This window comes from Sander vitreus, chromosome 14, assembly GCF_031162955.1.
Source record: "Sander vitreus isolate 19-12246 chromosome 14, sanVit1, whole genome shotgun sequence".
In the NCBI taxonomy this organism is placed as follows: Eukaryota; Metazoa; Chordata; class Actinopteri; order Perciformes; family Percidae; genus Sander; species Sander vitreus.
In genome coordinates, this window is record NC_135868.1 from 24,662,193 (window position 1) to 24,680,365 (window position 18,173).

The following is an 18,173-nucleotide window of genomic DNA, read 5'->3' on the forward strand; positions in this document are numbered from 1 at the left end:
ATGGGACCTTTAGAATAGCAATCTAATGGTGGCACTGGAGGAAGGAGAAGTCAAGTAATCACAAACGTCATTAGGATACATCCTCTGGGGATCAATAACAACTGTCATCGCAGTCGATGATAGTAGCTGCGATATTTCAGCCTGGATCAAAGTGGTGGATAGACCGACGTTGCTATCACAGCTTAAAAGCTAAAATATAGTTATTGTCTTGTTAGACAGATTCAAATCACAAAAACTTACTTTATCTTGTAGTATGTGGCAATGTAGATACTTTGTTTTCATCAACAACTTCTGAAAGTTGTGCTTCCACTCCAAAAAGATAATGGTGGATGGAATGTTTATTGTCAAATGTGATTGTTGAAATTGAATGTGTCTTTCCAAAAACAATGTGTTGCTTACCTAACTTTTTTTTCACAAGGGCTTTCTTTGATAAACAGATGTTCCGATAAAAAAAGCTGTAAACATGTTCTGTGGATTATCCAGAGTAATGGGGACAGATATATTGGTGTTATCCTTTTTTTTTATTTTATCATTTAAGTTTTTATTGCTGTGAGCACCACAAATAAAATATCCTTCACCTCCACTGTATTGGGGCGGATGCTTAAATCTCAGAGAAAGATATCTCAAAGCTATCTGCATTGCTCCTGTCACTGGAGGTAAGTGACTTTCTTTTGTAATGTTGGTGAACTTATCCTTGAAAAAATAACCATGTTTTGTCATAAACATAGGCGCCGATACCGTAGGTGCTCCGGAGCTCGAGGACCCACGGAAAATGCTGAGCACCCACGAGTGCCAGACTGCCAGTATGCTACATTCATTTCAAATTAAACATTGCAGTTGGGGCTAAGTGGAGCGTCTGTCATAGTGTGATTGGTTATGTCGCTGTCAGTCCCCTGCTCCATATCCTATCCTAGGCTACTAGACAGGTGGCATTGATTCTTAATTTCCCACGAAGCTGATCGCGGTTACGTCAGTTAAACTTCTCATCTCCAATCCTATCTGTATTTGTGAAAAGTGGCGCTGTCCCGAGTTGAAAGATAATATAATAGGCGTGTGTGTTCGTGTCGGCCTCTCTCCATTTCCTAAGGTTCTGAAATGCAAACATTTTTTGCCTACTTTTTTTTTTTAAAGGGCGTCGGCGCCTATGGTCATAAATGCCTTGAAGCCGAACGCATCTTTAAAATAAGACTGAAGAAGATTTAATGTCAGTAGAACACTGTGGCAGAACAGGTTGTTGTGTGATTTAAAAAAGGTAAACTGAATTTATGTTTTATTGCCAGTCATATGATGATCTGAGTGCTTTCTATAAAATGTGCTCAATTTGTTTTGCTTAGATGACTGCTAAAGATTGCCTAAAACAACATAAAATCTGTGAAGAAAAGACCTTCATGACATTTACAAATTGTCCCTTTATTCTGACGATTTCCTCTCCCGTAAGACAAAACGCCACAACAAACATGACATATGCCATTAATCCCTGTATATGTGCAAATCATCTCGTTTTAAAATATGCTCAATCATTTTATTGACTGCTGCTCGAGAAAAGAAGTCATGAAATCCCGTGTCCTTGATGTATTGGAGATTTACATAATCCATACTAAGTAATGAGAAGCCTGAGGTATTACAGCCCATATGTCATCAAGAACATGCAGATGAGTTAGCAGGCTTATTGACCCTCCTAGGGCTTGTGCTCAGGGGCGGCTTCTGGGGCTTCAGCCCCGAATCGTTTAGGTTTTTAAAATAACTGCAACTGACTCCTCAGAAGAGACACATCTCTAAAGCCATTCCCGCTCCCTATTGCACGTTCTGTCAACCTAAACAAACTGGAATTTTCCTGCACATGGTCTGGGAGTGTGAACAGGTGCATGAGTTCTGGAATAAAACATCAATAATATCTGATGTGATAGGATGTTGAATTCCTACTGACCCGGTTGTTTTGTTACTTAATGACGACTCTAAATTACATCTGCTTGGGAGACAGAAGAAAATTTGGCTAGCCGGCTCAACCGCAACCAAGAAAATGATAGCTCAACGCAGGCTCTCCCCCCCCCCACTCGCTTTGTAAAACAGTGGTTGGCGTATTTTCTAGACATAGTTATGCTTGAGCTCTCTACAGCAAGGATTAACAAAGCCAAATCATCAACTATAGATCTATGGAAAAATGTAGCAGCACAAGTATCAGTCCTAATGACCTCAGCATCACAAGAATTAGAGGAGAGTGACTAGGCAAGGTGTGATTTCTGTTTCTGTTTTTGCTTATTTGTTTGTTTTTGTTTTCCTCGAGACCGCAGAGGGTGGCAGAGGGTTTTTGATCTTGTTCCATTGTGTTTGTCTGTTCTGTACGTTCAAAAATATAAAAATAATCCAAAATGTATCTTAAAAAAAATGGGTGTAGCAGAAAAATCTGGGCTCTGTAGAAAGGCATTCTCTATGGGCCCATCCCCGCATCCACAGCTATTCATTCTAGGATCTTTTTGGCCCCTCCTCACATGAGAGGTAATTGGTCCCCTTCCCCTCCGTAGTCCGTCACCCATGATCATTTTTTGCTCAATCTCTGACTGGACTGGAAAATCAATGCCGTGGAAATGTTTTACTTACTATTGCCATACATTCTGTGACCTCTACTAAAAGTAGGTTTCAAGACCTGTCATGCTGTTTATGCCAAATTCCTACCCTACCTATGTTATGCAACTTAAAAATAGTAACATCAGACAATGTTTGTCTCTCTTTAGTTGGCAGGGGTGAAAATCCTCAACTTTTGTTGTGTACTGGTTTCAGAATGATGAAGACAGTTGGAGAACAATTAGATACAAAATAGGATGTCGGCTCTACAGCCATTTTCCTAGACAACAATCATGTTTTTCTCAAATTATGTACAGATGTTTAGGCGTTCTGTTATCTCAAATGGCTTAAAAAATAGTGCATATATCTGCCAATCTCTGAATGTTTACGTCTATCTCTGCCCCTAATTATGCTTTTTGATGTTCGAATGAAAGCACCAACACAGCTGGAGAACAATCAACAGGTTCTCTTTGGGAAATAGGAAATCCAGCTCTCCAATCAGTCCTTGTCAAGATCCAACGCAGATGGACAATCTGTGTGTTCCGCTATACCCACACATGCCTGCATGCACGCATGCACGCATGTGCGCTCGCACACACACACACACACACAATAATCACTGTCTCCATGCTTCACATCTGTAGGACTCCACCAAACAATCCCTATCAAGATAACAGTGTGTATTATCATCCTGAGGATGACAGCCGAGTGGAAGCAAAGTGTAGCTTTTAGCAGCCTGTGGTGCTGTGTGGAGTATCAGACAAATGACAGAGCACGCCTATTGTATGCAAATGGACCCTCGAAAACATTTCAATCCCATAAACCCTATAGGCACCATATAATTTCCTTTAGTCTAATATGTTTCTTATATCTAATCAATAGCGTAATGGAAACTGTGACTGGCACAATAGGTCCAACCAGAACACGGCATCTGACTCATCTTCACAAAGCCCTTTCATTAGAAAGGATGGGTAATTAATTTATCTGCAAGGACGGTGGTAGCCACTTGTTTAGCACTACAACATGAAAGCATTTGACTCAACTATTGTGGAAATAACCATGCACTACTCGTGAAGTTAGAGCTACCTTGACATTTGGAACATTTATCTCGGATTTCCTCAAGTAAGTCTCGTTGTTGGCAGTAACATTTATTTAGCATGAATGTAAAGTGTCAGGAGTGATAGGCCTATGTTACGGTGTGTTACATTCAAGCTGCACTGATCAATATTTTTATGTTAATGATGGATCAGATTACTATGTGTAATCTGAAAGGGTTCACTTATAGTGTCATATCCACAGATGATTAGCATCCAACTCTGCAGTTCCCCTCAGCTCAACATGACATCATGACTTCGCGTAAACACGCCACTTTCCTAAAGCCATGTTATCGCGCATAGGCGCCGATACCGTGGGTGCTCCGGGGCTCGAGCACCCACGGAGAATACCGAGCACCCACTGAGCACCCACGTGTGCCAGACTGCCAGTAGGCTACATACATTTTAAAAATAAACATTGCAGTTGGTGCTAAGTGGAGCGTCTGTCATAGTGTGATTGGTTATGTTGCTGTCCCTGCTCCATATCCTATGCACCAATCACAGCGTCTCTCGGATGAAAACGCCTCTTTAGTGACCCCGCTCCATCCCCCCACAGTGTGTATATGAGCATTCGATAGCATAGTGGCGGTCCGCCACAGTAAAATTTCCAGCGCCACGGTATCAGAAATAGGGCAGACGCACAACAGAGTTTCAGCTATGTACACCGCGCACCACCGCTCCTTCAGCTGTTTATGAAAAGTCATAAAGTCGTAGCGCCGTCTGCTCTACTGAACTCAAGCGAACTGTCATCCGCTCTCTCTCACCCTAGGGTGAGCAGAGCAACTGGAGCAGTGACAGGACGTCATCACTCGCGAAGTTATGGCAACCAAATAACTACTACTAGTACTACTTCACTCAATGATAAACAGTGACGAAAGCCGCGACATGAAATCCGTGAAATATGACAGCTGCAGTTTATTGGAAAATAGCATTGTGGACACTGAAGTTGATGAATTTACTGTTTCACTGGAAATGCAAACATTTTTGGACTACTTTTTTTTTTTAAACGGCGTGCGCCCGTGAGTACCCACGGAGGAAAACATAAATCGGCGCCTATGTTATCTCGAGGCTACGTGTTATCGCCACGTGGCGTGTTATCGCGAGGTTACGTTTGGGTTTAGGAAACGTGACGCGCGGGTTGGGTTTAGGAAAAGAAGAACAGGGTTGGGTTTAGGAAAAGAACAAACGTGGAAAGGAAACATCACACACGGGACACAATCTCCGCTCTCCTGGGTGAAAGTCCTGTGTTTTACACATCCTCGACCAACCTCCCTACGCGGATTTTTCATACTACTCGCTAGAGCATCAATTCCCACACAATCGCAAGGTAATGTAAGTCAATGGAGGCCAAACGGCATTGATAAACACGCTAAAAAGTGAGTATGCGTCTTGATAACACGCCAATAATGGCGTGTCATACATACGCCACTTCATGAGATCAGTCTGCTCAGCTATACAAAGAGCTTTTGGCATTTTAGCCAGCTTTGTTTTTGTTCTCTACATCATCATTTTTGCAATGACACTGGGAATCTTTGGACTTTTATTTAAAATGACATATTGGTCAGTTTGGACATTCATGAACAATGAATGTGCCAACCACCACAACAGCCTGTGAGATGTGCAATTTATTTTCCACCACACACGTTTTTCATTTAATTGTTGATTGTAGCAAATATAGTTTTAATTAAAAAGCAATTATGTTTTTGTGTGCCATTCAATAGTCACTAGTCTGGGTTTTAGGAAGAGTTTTGTTAATGGTCTCTATGATGTTTCAGAGGCTCTTTCACTCTGGCAAGTCAAAAAAGAAACGCTGAATTCTTGTAGTTATTGACACATTTACAGGCACGAGCTTTGGTATAATTTGAGTTATTGTTATTGTATAAGCATCACTGGACTCAGTCTTCAAAAATCCAATTTCAGTCATATCTAAAAAAAAAAATTTAAAGCAGAAATTATGAACTATTTTGACTAATAGTTAGGATCAGAGGATGTTGATGGATAATCACAGTTTATGTTCAAATTTAGTCAGGAGACTCTTCTAAAACCATTTAATTTGTGAAGAATGTTGTATGGGTTCCATATAATGTACATGCATGCATCCATGTTATTTTTTATTTGGGCAATTTGGTTAAAAGAAACCCATATTTCTGATATCAAAAACTTTGAAAACGGGTCAAATTTGCCACGAGGACAACACAAGGGTTACCAATGTAAGAAAGGTAGGTATATATAGGCACTGTACTGCGTTGCTTTTGTCCCTCCAAGCAGAGTTCGGGTGAAAACACCTTGCGCTCACCACATGCTGTCATCACTAAGTGTCGCAATGGGTGCAATTAGTCACAGAAATAAATATAGTCAACTCGCAGGGTCAATCTGGAAAGAGGGGAGGGTGCTTACAGCCTCATCATGGCGACCGAGATGGGCCCCTCAAGACAGCTGGTCTGAAATGTGCTAACAGTATCACAGCTGGGCTCCAGTTTCAGACCTCCAGCCTTTCTTTTTTCTTTTTCTGTTTTTTTGGAGCAGTTTATGGAGGCATGATGAGAATGATGATGAGCATCTGATCCCGGATTACTACCAGAGGTTCCCTTAAACTGAACATGTGAGGCCTCCAGCTTTTTTTTTTTAAATCCTCCATGAGTAAATGTGTAGCCTCAGATCCTCAGTTTAAAGTGCAGGCTTAATGTAAGATTGTACATTTTTCATACTGCAGCTATTACTATTATCACCATAACTACTACTACTGCTGCTACTACAACTGCTATTACTACCACTGCTGCTATGACATCTATTATTACATTTTTATTGCCCCCGGGATTATACTGTATCTGTCTGCCACACATTAACACACTTTTTATCTGTTGTAATTTAAATGTGATTGTAATTATTATTATAATGTAATTTGCTGAAATGCATGCTTTGCACTCGGCCCCATTGGAAATGAGTGTGTCCCTCAATGGGCCCACAGTTTTAAATAAAGGTTTGAAATGAAATGAAATGAAATTAAATTAAAATACTTGAAATGTGTACATATTTTCCTGCTGCCTGAGCCTCATTCAGTCTTTGAAGAGGCTAGTATGTGGTATATCTCAAGGACCTCACCCTAACCCAAAAGGAGGAAAACAGGTTGTGTACACTGAAGTGGAAAGTGAGTCCCATCTGTTTCTTTTGTGCTATAAATACTATGATGATTTAAGAGTTGCAATTCTCCATGAAATGACTTAATCAAACCCTGAAATATCAGATGATCGAAAATGGGATTTATTTTCCATTTTGATTTGGTTAGGATTGCTAACTTTGTGTAAAAGCCTGAAAAAGAACACATGGTTTGACTCTATATGATGTTTGGAGTATTATAATTATACAGTACATGTTATGTTAGTGATTAATGAATTTTGTTGCAATGTTGTTTGTTGTATGACCTGTAGGTCTCAAATATAAATGTGAAAACTATTCTCAATGGTTTCCTTTATTTTTATTGGTTACACTTTACTTGAAGGTATCTACATAAGAGTGACATGACACTGTCATGAATGTGTCATAAACATTATAAACAAGTCATAAACGCTTATGACATAACACTTCTTTTAGTAAGTGTCATTCGGTTTTGTCATGACAAGTTATAGTTAGGGTTAGAGTTCATGTGTCATGACTGTGTCATGATAGTGTCATGTGTTCATGACAGTGTCATGTCACTCTTATGTAGATACCTTCAAGTAAAGTGTTACTTTTTTATTATATGTTTTTGATTATTATTTGAAAATATACAGTTTATGTATGGTGGTCAGTCTCTCTCTATATACTGCCGCTACTGCTACTACTTCTACTACTTTTAGTACAAACGCTGCTACTACTATGATTAATACTGCTACTGCTATTATTACTACAGCTGCTGCTGCTACTACTATTATAGTCTGGATCAACGGAAGTACATTTCCTCACCTTCCGCTCTCTGTGTGTTGCTGATCACTACGGGAAACAACAAACTACAAGCTAGCGAGCTACACGTGGAAAGTTTTGTAGAAAACTTGGATCGTGCAACAAGGCAGTCCTGCTTGGTTCTTTCGGGGAATCATTGTAAAGATTTACAAAGACTTTTTTTTACAGCATTTACTAGCTGGCACGTTTTGGGACTGATTGATGGGGATTTGTTATGGACAAAATACACACAGCGATATCACGGTAAAGTAAACTTAGTTAGGAAAAGTCTGATTGGCTGGTAACTTTAAAAATCTGCTAGCCATGTTAGCTGGTGATCAAAGAAGCCCTGACTACTATTACTACAAATGCTGCTGCTAAAACTGCCACACTTTATGCTACTAATGCTGCTTTTACTATTACCATCAAGGTTCAAATACCTACTACTATTTTTTGCTATTACATACTACTAATTACTACTACTTCAACAAGGATTTTTACAACACTACTCGTGTTGCAGCTCTTGAGACTTTAGTTGACTAAACTACAACGGCCCTGAAGAGATTGGTCCACCAGAGTTGATATCAGCCTGTAAATCACTCCTGAAATGTAATTCGATGGACTGTCCTCATGCACTTTTACTGCATATTCTTTTACATTATGTTATTTTTCTTTCCTTTAAAATGTGATCACATTCTAACAAAGTTCTGTAGTGAACAGATAATCTACGTGAATGGCTTTCTGTGCAGCGTACTGTGGTGGTGAGCTATATTCTTACACTTCTCCAGGGCTATTTGGTCTTTCTTGTGATTTATTCTGCTGTAAATGTACATATCCGGCAGTGAGCGCGCTCTCGTGGACATGCCACATATCTTAATAGATATCTTTGTACCGTTTCTACTGTCCCACATGACGACACTGCATTGAATTAGTTTCCTCAAACAGCTCACAGTTGACACAGTCCAAATTGTTTGCCTTATCTTTGCAGCAGAGCTTTTCTTTTTGCACAAAGTTACTTTCAATTCTTTCACTTATAATTATTATGAAAAGCTATTTATGGAGTGCAAACGAAATAATCCTGTTGCATTATTTCTGAGAGGAAAATGTCCCTCAAAAGGCAATAACAGGTGAGAGTACGAGGTGATGAATTTCAACTGAACGGTATATTTGAGTATGGCCTTCCAATCATTGAGTGAATGAATGAGTGAATCAAAGCTCCACTGCCTAAAGACATGGATGGCTGGGTCAAATACTACCTGCAAATAATTCTTAGCCTTGAATTTAACGGGCTTGGAGGGCCACATGAAATTGGCCTGTCTTATGAAGTCTGGATGGTCGGGCAAATCACAAAAAAAAAGATATCAAACGACATCAAGACACTTTCCTGTGATTGCTTAACTTCATGCTCTGAGGCATCCAGAAAATCCCATCTCTCCTAAACCTACAGTAATATCACTGAGAGAACAGAACATACCAGTGAGAATAGGAGCAGATGACTGTGTGCAGTTTCCTCTACATCCGATCAAGACAACATCTCCAGGAATATTTGCACCGTGCATAAATATTGCCGCCACACCAGGGGTCATGGTAATTTTCTGAGAGATCCGGTTACCATATTCCAACCATGGATGTATATCTGTATCAGTGTCTCTGTGTCCCAATCAGCAGCGGCAGATGGCCGCCCACCTTGAGCAACGTGACATCATGACTTCGCGTAAACATACACGCCACTCTCTAAAGCCAAGTGGCGTGTTATCTGTATGCATTTTCAGCTATCCGCGTGTATGTATGTCTACACCGTATTGAGAATGAGGACATACGTCATGGTAGCTTGCTGTCACGTGACAATTTGGGAGGTGTCTGAGCCCGCCCACCATTTTGGGATCCTACGCTATCGGTTGCCAGGGGCAACAGTGTAAGAGCAACACAGAGACGGAGCAGGAAAGACGGCTCGAGGAATTAGCAATCACGGCGAACGGGAGATACGTCTGCCTAGAGCCTGGGTCTGTCCGAGGTTTCTGCCTGTAAAAAATACGATTTTCCTCTCCACTGTCGCACCAAATGCTTGTTCGTGGGAAATTGACATTGTGGGATCTTTGTAAATTATAGAGTGTGGTCTAGACCTACTCTGTAAAATATCCTGAGATAACTCCTGTTGTGAATTGACACTATAAATAAAATTGAATTGAAATTGAATGGATGTATTATAAGACCTGGACACAACGTTTGAGGCGGAGCTCCGTTCATTCCTATGAGGGTCGCTCAGTGGAGCATGAAGCCTTCAAATTACTCGGATGATCGGCACTACTTCCATATTGTGCCGCCCATTGAGCAAGCGAGCTAGAGACCTCCGCCGGCCGAGCCGGCTGCTTCCTGTTTAGCCCGCTAAATGGGGTTTAAATGATTAAATTGTGCGGCTCTTTTAGACTTTCCAAATGTTATCAGACCGAATGGATCAAATTCTGATAGTGAAACGAGTAATTTTACCGGGATTGTGAGGCTCAAAGAAATGTATCTACTGATTTACAGATGTCTCTTTCGCCATGTAAGTCTATGGGGAAAAGTCTTTTTGGGCCAGAGGGTATCACGTGACGGGCCGGGAGTTGAAACTCCACCGTTTGGCTGCTGTGTTCAATGCCCGCCGCACTTCCTGGGGGCCTGATTCCAACTCACAGTGTCAAGTTGACACATTGAAATTTACATTTCACTGAACTGGCTTAGAAACCTGAGTTGGAATAGTGATAACTCATGAAATGAAGTTGAAATTTCACAACTCATTATGTTAAGTGGATGTAAACTGTAGAAAGAAGTTGCTATAACGTATTAATCAAATCCTTTTTTACAGTGCGGTGCCTTTGGCCATTTTGTTCATTCTTGACTCTGTATGATGTAAAAACTTCCTTAAGCTTGATAGTATAGAAATCTACCGCTCGTTGTTCAGACATACTGCTGACAGACATAGTGTTGACCATGCCATACAGTAGGACTCACACTAGAGCTAGGCGATGTGGTTAAAGGATTAGTCTGGCAACATGCTGTTCTTTCGTTATCGTCAACAAATCCCATGAAAAGTTTTAAACCAACAATGTGTTAGTCCGTCTCTCAATACTTTCCAACTTCCCCACCCTGCGTTTTGCCCTCAGCCTCAAGCCCATTGGTCCCTACTGAAGAAAATCCTTAAAATCTTGTCACGAATGTGTCACGAATGTATAGTTTCATTTTCAAAAAAATGCTAAATGATATCCTAAAACAGCTGTAGTTTTTAGCAAATGTTACTCAAACAGGGGGAAACTGTGTATTGATTGGGGACTATTTTCTGCTGCGGATTGATACACATTTCATGCTCTGTAGTTAGATTTACAGCAGCAATAGAGCATATTTAGGATTTAGTCAAAAATAAACAAAAATGTTTGTTGTAATGAAGTAACAGCCAGTGTGTGGGTCATTGACATTTGAAATAGTTTCTGAGAAAACAATAATGAAGGAATAGTATATATCAGGCTTTGGAGACACTGGCAGTATGTTAGTAGGATTGGTCAATTGTTGGTTTAAGGTCTTTCCATAGGGTTTATATTCTATAAACCCCATGACAATGTAGAATTGTAGTTTTCTTGATCAGCACTGAAGGAAATTACAATACTAACAGTGTTTTCCTATTCTGATCCATATGACAATATGTCAAATATTAGTATTGTAGTAAGTATTATATATATATTATTATATTATAGTAAGTATGTAAAATGGCAAATACAACGGACGTTCATTGTAGGGGAATGCATTCTTCTGTTGTTTTACATGATTCACGACTTTGCAAACGTGTAAAACAGCCCCCTCAGAAACTCATTTTGTGAGTTTATAATTACAATTTGCCTGAAATCATTAAGACGGCAGATTTAGTAAAATTATAACACAATATGCTCGTATAACCATGACACAGTTCCACTTTAAACATTAACTCGCACTAATGTTCACAACATTGTAATTTGGATTTTGCAATCAGCAAGAAAAATCCCTTGTTCTACCAGAGATGTTTCCTATTTCTTGTATTTATTGCATTCTGCTACAACCAAATTAATGGAACTACTGTCATGAAACAAACCCTGTTCTGTTTAACTTAACTTTAATCCAAACAACTGTACTTCCCTTCCAGTGCTGGAATGTAACCGAGTATATTTACTCCAGTACTGTACTCAAGTGCAAATTTGAGGTACTTGTATATTACTTGAATCTTTTTTTCATGCCACTTTCTACTTCTACTCCGCTACATCTCAGAGAGAAATATTGTACTTTTTACTCCACTACATTCATCTGACAGCTTTAGTTACTAGTTGCTTTACAAATTAAGATTCTTGCACACAAAACACATGTAGTTTATAAAATACGATGTTTTGATAAATTGAACGACCCAACAATATAACGGCCCACAAGTCTATCTGAAATGATTAGACCATTAAACACTTAGTTGATCGACACAACTGTTTGGATCGTTTCCAGTTTCAAAAAGGACCTTTCTGCGTTGAGTACTTTTACTTTTAACTACATTATCCTGAAGATTATACTTCTTCCACCACTGTTCCCTTCCTATTCACAAGTAAACAAGGTTCACTCCTGTACATTTTGCAGGAAAAAGTCTGACTGTTCTTGAACTGCTCTTACGACTGTTAGGAGTATGACAATGCGTAAAAGCGTCCCATTTCCTTCAGAAGAGAGAGACACAGTCTGCTGCAGTGAATGTAACCACTTCACAGGACATGAATATTACAATGGCTCTCGTTGCTGTAGCCTAGAAACAACAGTGTGCAGGAGCCACCTTCACTGCTCGGTGCAGGCGTACTTTTAAGTGTAGCCTGGAAAAACTGGAGGACAGGCAGGCCTGGCGCAGTGCTTTCCTCCAGATACAAGTCCATTTTAGCAGAATACAGCCTAGAAAATCTGCTTAGAAATATAGGAAATATTGAATAGAACAACACAATATAATACTGCAAAATAAATCATCACATTAATTATTAGTTTCACTTTTTGTTCTTAATTTTAATCAAATTGTGTATCCTAATACAATACACATTCTCATTCTACCACAAACTATTCCACAGCTGGTTCCATGGTATCAGAATTTTGGATGGTCATCATGGAAACATTATTTGGTCATGTGACCCAAGGGCTGGGAAGATTGGCAGAACAGGTGGACAGTACTCTGATTAGGGGTTAGGGTTAATGGATCAATTAAAGGGTCAATGGAAATCACAATTGTCAGATTGACAGCCCTTTAACTCAATGGATTGGGGGTGGAGGGGGGGGGGCGAGTGCCACCCCATGCCCCCCTTCTAGCCCCGCCCCTGACACCTGTGCTGCGGGAAGGGAAGTTCATTTTTAAATGTCCTGCCGCTTCATCTAAACTCAGCGGGCTGAAAATCGAGTTTGAACTCTTTTTTTACGTCATAGGTGCAAACTGGAATGAACTGAATTAGCTCCAACTTGATTCGATAAAACTTCTTTCAGCATTATGGTGATGCAAATGCACAAAGGGAACGCGATTTTAATGTGGAGCGTAAACCAAGAGAAACTCAGTGAACCCTTTCGTCACTGCTTGAAATAAATATTTATGACGCAAATGCATCATCGTAAGTCGCGTCAAACTGATTACATCATGTCTCCTTTCATGATCACCAGCTCTCATAGTTCACCTATCTTTTTTTTCCAAATAAAGCTCTTGATCCAACAGCAAACCCCTACAGTAATGTCCCTAAACCTAAGAAATACACATTCCAATGTCTAAATGTCAAAAGTAAAGCGGGATGAGCAGAAGTGGCGTCAGATTTGTTGTTTTGTATATAATGTTCTTTTTCTATTTATTTTTTAATTAATTTATTTCTTATTCCTGTATAATATGTTTTTTTTTTTTTTTGTTTTTTTGTGTATGTATGCACCAATCACCGAGGCAGATTCCACGTATAGGTGTAACCCACTGTGGCAATAAAGCCTTTTTCTGATTCGGATTCTGAACTCAGAGGAGCTGTCCTTTCAGCACCACCCTGCTGTTGCTGCTGCTGCTGCTGCTGCTGCTTCTCTCAGCCAGTCCCGTTCCCCAAGCCTCCTCCATCACATCTCCTCTCCATACGCTTTAAGAGTCAGTCTCGGCGCGTCTAATCCACCTAAACTCGTTATACTCTTTCAGACTTTATGGCTGCATCTAGGTGACGCGCCGTCAAAGTTGAATTCGTAACGTATTCCCATATGGAAACCCATATGTATGTGTGCTTTAACACCCAACTGAGTGCGCTACGTCATCCTTCAGTGTTATTTAGTATAAATCCAAATATCCTCATGTTTGACCGTGGTGACACAAAGCTCCATCAAGTATAGGCTACAACTCCTTTCGGACCGGCGAGTGATTATACTGCAACATGTTGCTTAAAAACTTCTATCTTAACTATCTTAAGACTCGACAGACATATTTGTAATCAGGTCGGATACTTTGGGACTGCTCTGAATATGAATACTTCGCCAAATGTCTGCCTACATGCTGTTTTATTGACTTGACAATGTAACTGTCCTCATAATAAACTATATCCTGTTGCGCAACAGTGATAATACTCCGACACTGAGAGTCACCTGCACTGGTTATGGGCTCGGTTATACTGTTTTTTAGAGACTGGAACTCACCAAAAATAAAGACTGATACTTACCTATGGTGGTTATGACCGTGATGGCAAAGTAAAACGACCCTGCGAATTTCCACTGCACCCCGGCTCTGTGGGGCTCTGCCTCCATGATGATGCTCTCCAGTTTGCGGTAATCATCCTCGCTGATGTTATATTTCCCCTGGAGACGCTTCTCCTCGGCTTCCAGCTGCTCCTTTTCCCGCATCTCGAAGTCGGACTCCAGGGCGTCAAAGACGGCGGCCCCGACGAGCAGATATGTGAACGTGCAGATGATCAGGGACAAGGTCCGCACGTTTTGCCGCTTCATGGCCAACAGGAACCGGCGACCGAGGGGCTCATGTCCCCTCGGATTCCCAGGGAAGGCGCAGCAAGCGTGGGGGAAGCCGTGTGGACAGCGCCTTGAAGCGGAGGCGCAGAAAGGTGCGCTCCGGTGACGGTGGCCGCGCTGCACGCCGGAGTCGGAGCAGCGGTGGAAACCCCCCGCCTTGTAGTGATCCCGGGGACACACTCCCAGATCCTGCTCCTGGTTGGCGGAGAGACACAAGAGACTGCTCGATCGCCTGGACCAGGAGCCCTGCAGCCGAAAGACCCTGCGCAAGACCTGCCCAAACCAAGTCCTCCCGGTGCGCAGTGCCATCAACAAGCTGCTCCCCAGATCGCCTGTTGGTCTCTGTGTTCCTCAAGTGCACTATACTGACGTGAATCAATTCTTCCAATCAATTAAGTGATCGGTTATTTACTTTGATGCTCCACTCGCGCTGTCTTTGATTAAAATGTCCTAGAACTGGGCATCTTTCCGCATGTCTCTAAGTTTCAGCTAAACACCAACCTGTTCATTGTAACCTCATCAGCATGCAGGCTATTTTTAGCAGCCATCCACCACATACAAAAAAACATCCAGTTTCTGTGGAAGTCTTAAATGGTCCTCACAAACCGCTGACATCCTCATCACAAATGTGCTGAGTCGCGGATCAGAGCGGAGGGGTCACAGAGTATGGCAGAGGAACACACCAAGTTGGGAAACGTTACTCACACAATGCGCGGACCAAACATTTTCACAGCATCATTTCCCCTTTGCAGTTGCTTTATTCCTGGATCAACTCACCACTTGTTAAGAGGAATAAAGAAAAACATTCCAAGCACAACGAATCATCGTCGACAACAGGTTCCATCGCAAAGAACAGTTTCCCCCACTATATCTTTTTTTTTTAGACTATGTAGAAGATAAGAAAGACAGACCATACTTTGGAGCTCGAATAAGCACAATTAATTCAGGCAACAGCGCGCTCCGTGCCCGCAGTGGCACTTATGCTCCGTTGCGCACATCCAAACCTTCCCTCCAGTACAGTCTGATCAGTTTAAACTGGTTAAAAAAAAAGACTACATGTGTTTTCCCTCGCCGTGCGGGGGGCCTCTGTTAACCATACGTGTCACGAACTGCTCGTATTTTGAAGGCTCGACATTTTATGTCTCCACACACACTCCAGACTCTAATCGGTGGGCGTTGCTCCTCCTGTCTCTGTGTTTTTCTCTTTTTCCAAGTGTCACGATGCATCCAAATGTTGGCCTGAGGAGCTGCCTGTACTCTTTCTCTTCGGGGGGGGGGGTAAATCAGCTGGGGCACAACTGACTGCATCCCCCTGTCTCCACGCCGCGCAACCGCCCACAATGAACACTCCCACTCATTATATGGACAGAGAGGGTTTACTTACACTCAGATGCGATCATAATGGCTTTTTACATTCCGCCAGCAGTGGGGAATCAGCTGCACAGGCTGCTGCGCTGTCCAAGGTGCTGAAGGCTGACAGACTGATGCGCACAGTATACAACCCAAGTTATCATACACACACTCTGAGGATAGATGCAGCAGGGAGGAATACATATAAAGAGATTGCATAGACAACCCACCCTAAAAAAAAAAGGCTGGATTAGCACCCACACCAAGGCCCTCAAGGGGCCCAAAGGCTCCAGGTTCACAGTGTGCTGTGGCAACGGTGGTCATGCAATTCATTGCAAAATGGATTGTAATACTTTATATACATCTAAAGCAGAATGTGATTATGATAACACCTGATTATGATTCATTCTTGATGCCCCTTACAGACCCCAAACCCTCTTTTTGCATTAAATAAATGTCTTGTTTAATATTTAACATTCACATTGGAGTCAACCGGACACTTATGGTTTGTATGAGTTTATATTGGAGCATCCCCGAGGTAGGCATGAAGGACCTATCCCAGCAGTGTTGTAGTCGAGTCACCAACTGTCAAGTCTCTAGTCGAGTCGAGTCACAATAACCTAAGTTTGGGTCTGAGTTGAGTCTCGAGTCCCCAGTGTTCGAGTCCAAGTCACTAAAAAAACAGTCCAAGTCCAAAACCTACCTTTTTAGTCAGGCCTTTTAATAAACAACCCATTTATTCCTTTTCTTTATCTATCTACTTATAGTCCTTTTTATTTGTATATGTGGTTTGTTTTAGTTTATTAAGTTTATTAATATATATATATATATATATATATATATATATATATATATATATATATATATATATATATATATATGCACACATATTAGTCCTCCAGTCTGATATAAATTGATGATTTGTTAGGTTGGTGATTTGTTAGTTTTTTTTTTGTCACATTTTATCTTCACTGCCTTTTTTATATCCAGAAATTGGGTCGGAAGTAAATAAAATCTTCCTCCACAGTCAACTGAGCAATTTTTTAAAAGCTTTTTAATCAAGTTCTGAATCACTAATGTATAGGGTTTTCATACACACGGATGTCATTTCTGTAAGCCTTAAAAGGGTCGCCACAAAGGACGAGAGGGATCCCTTTTTCCTGTCAGATTAGTTTTACAACTGCAAATAGTCCATTTTCTCCATGAAAACACATTTTTAACACAAACAGGAGCACGCTGGTCTCAGTGAGACTTAGAGTGCATATGCAGCAGTGGAAGAACTATTCAGATCTTAATAAATACAAGTACTAATACCACACTCAGGCACATTGTAAAACTACTGTTACAAGTAAAAGTCCTGCATTGAAAATGTTACTTAATGTAAATAAAAGTATGTAAGTATCCTCAGGAAAAAGTACTCAAAGCATTGCAAGTAAAAGTACTCAATGCAGAAAAATCCTCCCATTTCAGAAACTGGAAACGATCCAAACAGTTCTCTCAATCAACTAAGTGTTCAATCATCTAATCATTTGAGATGGACTTGTAGGCCGTTATATTGTTGGGTATTTTTTATTTTTATGGGGCATTTTTTGGGGATTTTCCCTTTATTTGTGGTGACAGTGGATGGACAGGAAAGGTGGGAGAGAGATGGGGGATGACACGCAGCAGAAGGCAGCTGCAAAGGACTCAGCCTACATGGGGCGCATGCTCTTACTGGGTGAGCTAGAGGTCGCCCCAATTTTAGGAACGTTTATTGACAATACAGCTTTAGACAGGAAAGGGGAGCGAGAGGGGGAACGACATGCAGCTGCAACAAGGACTGAGCCATTGTACATGGGGCGCACGCTCAACCAGGTGAGCTACCCAGGCGCCCCGTGTAGTTTTTTAAATTATTTTCTTTTAATTACAAAACATCATATTTTTTTTAACTACATGTGTTTTGTGTGAAAAACTCTTAATTTGTAAAGTAACTTGTAACTAAAGCTGTCAGATGAATGTAGTGGAGTAAAAAGTACAACATTTCTCTCGGAAAGTAGAAAGTGGCATGACAAGAAAAGACTCAAGGACAAGTAACTCACATTTGTACTTAAGTACAGTACTTGAGTTACTTAGTTATATTCTAGCACTGACAGGGCATGCAGTACGTCTCTGCAATGGCCAAGACGTCAGCCACAGCGTTTTTGCCATTTAAGAGTCTAAACAGCTCCACTAATCAACTGCGTCTGGATCTGTCGTCGTTCTATATTTAGCTCCCCGTTC

General features: G+C 41.0%; 1 protein-coding gene across 1 annotated transcript in view; it reads right to left on the minus strand.

The window, feature by feature from the left end:
- Positions 1-14,873, minus strand: part of kcnk9 (potassium channel, subfamily K, member 9) — a 52,900-nt gene extending 38,027 nt beyond the window's left edge. The window contains exon 1 of the mRNA XM_078268071.1: positions 14,261-14,873. Within this exon, the coding sequence (XP_078124197.1) occupies positions 14,261-14,873 (613 nt within the window). The remainder of the gene's footprint in view (positions 1-14,260) is intronic.
- Positions 14,874-18,173: the final 3,300 nt, after the last annotated feature.